Source organism: Buceros rhinoceros, unplaced genomic scaffold (genome assembly GCF_000710305.1).
Source record: "Buceros rhinoceros silvestris isolate BGI_N320 unplaced genomic scaffold, ASM71030v1 scaffold15587, whole genome shotgun sequence".
Lineage (NCBI taxonomy): Eukaryota > Metazoa > Chordata > Aves > Bucerotiformes > Bucerotidae > Buceros > Buceros rhinoceros.
Genome location: NW_010420551.1, coordinates 525 through 3,966, shown reverse-complemented (window position 1 = coordinate 3,966; position 3,442 = coordinate 525). Strand labels below are relative to the sequence as shown.

Genomic DNA, 3,442 nt, shown 5'->3' with positions numbered 1-3,442 from the left:
ACTGTCCTCCACACAAGCAGCTGCTGAGTGCAGCAGGGTCTGGAAGAACCAGGCAGGGTGGGAGGGTCCCTTCCCTCTCATGGACTGGAGGCTGTGTCCAACAATGACAAACCCATAAGGGAAGGAAAGGGATCTAAAGCTGAAACAATGGTAATGAGTTTAGTAAATACTTGTAATTCCCTTCCACAAGACCTACATTTTCAGAAGGACCACAGCTGTGAAGGGTGATGGGGCTAGCGAAGCAACCTGCTGCCTCCAGAGGGGCTACTGTGGCTTCCTGCCACCCACCCTACCCAAGTCAGGGAGCAAGAGCAGAGCTCAGTCATGCAAACCTGCACGGCAGCATCACTTACCGGGTGATAGATCCCGCCGGTGGCTAAAAAGAACAGGAAGGCGGGGTAAACTTCCAGCCTGAAAATAAAAGCGGGGGGAGGTTGTGTTTGTGCTCAAGTTGCTTGCAAAGAGGAAACTCCAGAAACGTAGAAGCCACGAGCATCCCCTGCCAAGGTCTCTGTTGGGCCTGGCTGTTGCAAATCTCCGTGCTTGATGCTGTGGCCACAGTTGGAGAAAAGAGGGAATCTGACGTGAGCATGCATAGATGTCGTCTGTGCCTCTCTCCAAGGCCACCCACTGTTTTGTGCCCTAAGCCACTGCCAAGTACTACTGGCCACCAGGTACCCCAGGAGGAGTGTTCCCCCAGTGCCTCTCTGATGAGCTGTTGCAGCCTGGTCCGCAGCAGCTGGGTGAACTTAGGCCTCTCACCCAGGAGAGACCTGCGTCCATACGTGTTACTCACGTGTTCTGGTGTGCCCGCTGGATGCAGTTGAATACATGCCCGTGTTCAGGGTCTGTGCTGTACATGGTTGGATACTGCCAAAAAAAATAAACCAGCAGCAACATGTGAGCAAGCGCAGCCTGGGCTGGGGGCCTGTTCTCCAGCAGCCTCTGCCCAGGCAGCCCTGTGCTGCCTGGGTGCTTGAAGACTGACTTTGACAAGTCTGAGCCTATCTCCTGCCCCATGGCCCCCAACTGCTTTGCTGAAATCAGTGCTTGCCCCTGGCCTCTTCCTGAACTCCCTGGGCAACCTGACTGTTCCCTGGAGCTGGCTCTGCTTCCAGTGGAAGATAACCAGGCACTGGGTGACCTCCCTGTTTAAATCCCATCTCTCTGGAGGGCAGAGCAGCCTCTGCATCTCCTCTGGGGAGCTGGCAGCAGCCCATCAACCAGGAACAGGCTGGCAGGGTGCTGCTGCCTTCACTACTGATGGAGCTGCCACTCGCAGAGGCTTCCCTAGGCTGGAAATCCAGTGCCCTGTGCCCCACACGTGGGACATCCCGTCATCCAGGCTTCATGCAGTAGGAGTGGGGCCACCCCAGCAGGAACCTGGGCATGCAGCACAAGCCCCGGGCTGTCCCTGTGCCCACCCCACTTGTCACTTCCTCCAGTGAGTGGGGAAAGAGCAAAGGAGCGTTTGTGCTGGGCGGCAAGTGGCCCAGCAGCCTCTGCATGCCATCGCCCTGATGCACAGCCAAGACCAGCTGTCCCCACCCAGGCCACAGCCCAGCCTGGCTCACGGGCTCCCTATCAGCCGCAAGGGAAGGTCACTTTGAAAGGCTCTTGCGATACGGCTCGTGTGCTCCCCGCGTCTGAGAAACCCTCCTGTTGCTTCTGTTCCACTACGATCCCCTTTCCCCCAGCGCTGCATCAGCTGTCTTTGTAGGGAAGAAGGGCGGTGTGGTTTCCTGCTTCTCGCTCTTCCCAAGCTCAAAGCCTTGTGCTTTCAGCTGTCTCGGCTTGGTGCCAAGCACCTGATGTCCCAAACCCCAAGCTCTGTCACGCCGTCTGCTGCAGTCTGGAGAGCCAGAGTGGCAGCTCCATCCCTTCTGCACCCGTGTGGTGGGGAACGAAATGCCAACAAGTCGCCCAGAAAGCAGCAAGGTGTCACCTAGCTTGTCTGCAACATCCCCTGCAGACCAGCTCTGACCTGCCTGTTCCCTCAGCCCAAGCACTCACCTCCACATTGTACTTCTTGCGAGCCTTGCCCACCTTCACCGCAAGGTGTGCGACCAGGATGAAGCTGGCAGCACCTGTCAGGATGACGTAGCCATACTCCTTGGAGAGAACAGCCATCTCGGTGCTGTCAGAGAAAGAGCCCATTACTATTCGGAGGTGTGACTGGAGAAGTGGCAGCTCGTTACAGGCAGCTATGGGTGTGCCAGAGAGTTGCTGAGCCCGGACCCAGCACGGACACTGGCTGAAGGGAGAGAGGAAGGGTGAGTTGGGGAATTTTCACCTCTTGGTGCCTGCTGGGTGTTGAGCAGCACAAACCGAGGTCTCGCTGCTCAGTTCTGGACAAGCCTTAAAATCAGCTTAAGGTGGGAGGTGGTGTCTGGAGGTCCCTAGTCCAGCCTCCAGCTCCAAGCAGGACTACAGCCAACAGTAGGTCCCATCAGCTCTGGCTGCGGCTGCCTAAGTCCCACAACCTCACTGACACCGCGCTGTGTCTGCAGGGACGCTCTGGAGAGACGGACGGAAACCGCTTTTACATGGCCACTTCCAGCACCAGAACCAAGAGCCACCACGCGAAGTCAGGAAACAGATGCCAAACAAATTAACAGAGGTGTTTTATCAGGCATGGGGCAACAGCGCTGTGGAACTCCCTGCCCGGTGGTGTCCCGAACACGGGCAGTTGTCATGAACTCAAGGGGAAACTGGGCAAGCTCTGGGAAGGAGAGGTAAGCTGCTCGACACCCAGCGCTCCAGCCCCTCCCCGGCTGCAAGGAAGGACAAAGGCCCTCCCCCACAACCATCTGGCACCAGTGCTCTTGCACAATCCCAGTCCTCAGGCGCTGACTGGCTGTGTGACCCAAGATGGAGCTCCATGATGCAGCACAGCAGAAGACAGAGAGACCTCTCTCCAGCAGTGACACAATTCCCTTTACAAACCCCAGCTGATGCCTGTCTCCACCTGGTGCCTCTGTGACATAGAGAGGTTTTGGTGTCTCTCACCAAAACAATCTGTCAGCGCAGAAAACAGGCCACCTCACGGAACCGGTGCAAACAGCCTGGCTATTGCAGCAGCGCCAGCGGCCCTCACCAGGGATCTTCAGGAACCGCAAGGGTTTATTTCTCATTTGCAAGGGGATTATTATCAATGGAGCAAGGTGAAGACACCAGCTGGCTTTGTCCACCTCAAGTTTGGTAAACCACCATCACTAAGAACATTCGGAACCTCAAGTAACTGCAAAACCTCAGCTGCACCCGCATCTAAGAGAGGTCAGTGCCTGACAGACAAGAAACTCAAAATCTAACGTGTTCCCACGGAGCACAGCAGGTTGATGGTCACATTTCCCCCTTCAGATGAGGCGGCTGGTGGAGAACCCCGCCTGCCAACACCCACCACAGCGCTAAATTACAGTCCAGGGTTTTAACTTAGCAGCAA

The 3,442-nt window shown here is 56.4% G+C and overlaps 1 protein-coding gene across 1 annotated transcript in view; it reads right to left on the bottom strand.

Annotated features, from left to right (window-relative positions):
* The window catches only part of MGST3 (microsomal glutathione S-transferase 3), a 3,558-nt gene extending 1,424 nt beyond the window's left edge, over window positions 1-2,134 (bottom strand). Inside the window, exons 1-3 of the mRNA XM_010139347.1 lie at window positions 2,014-2,134; window positions 797-870; window positions 354-411 (exon numbers count right to left, since the gene is read on the bottom strand). Of these exons, the coding sequence (XP_010137649.1) occupies window positions 354-411; window positions 797-870; window positions 2,014-2,130 (249 nt within the window). The 5' untranslated portion in view covers window positions 2,131-2,134. The remainder of the gene's footprint in view (window positions 1-353; window positions 412-796; window positions 871-2,013) is intronic.
* Window positions 2,135-3,442: the final 1,308 nt, after the last annotated feature.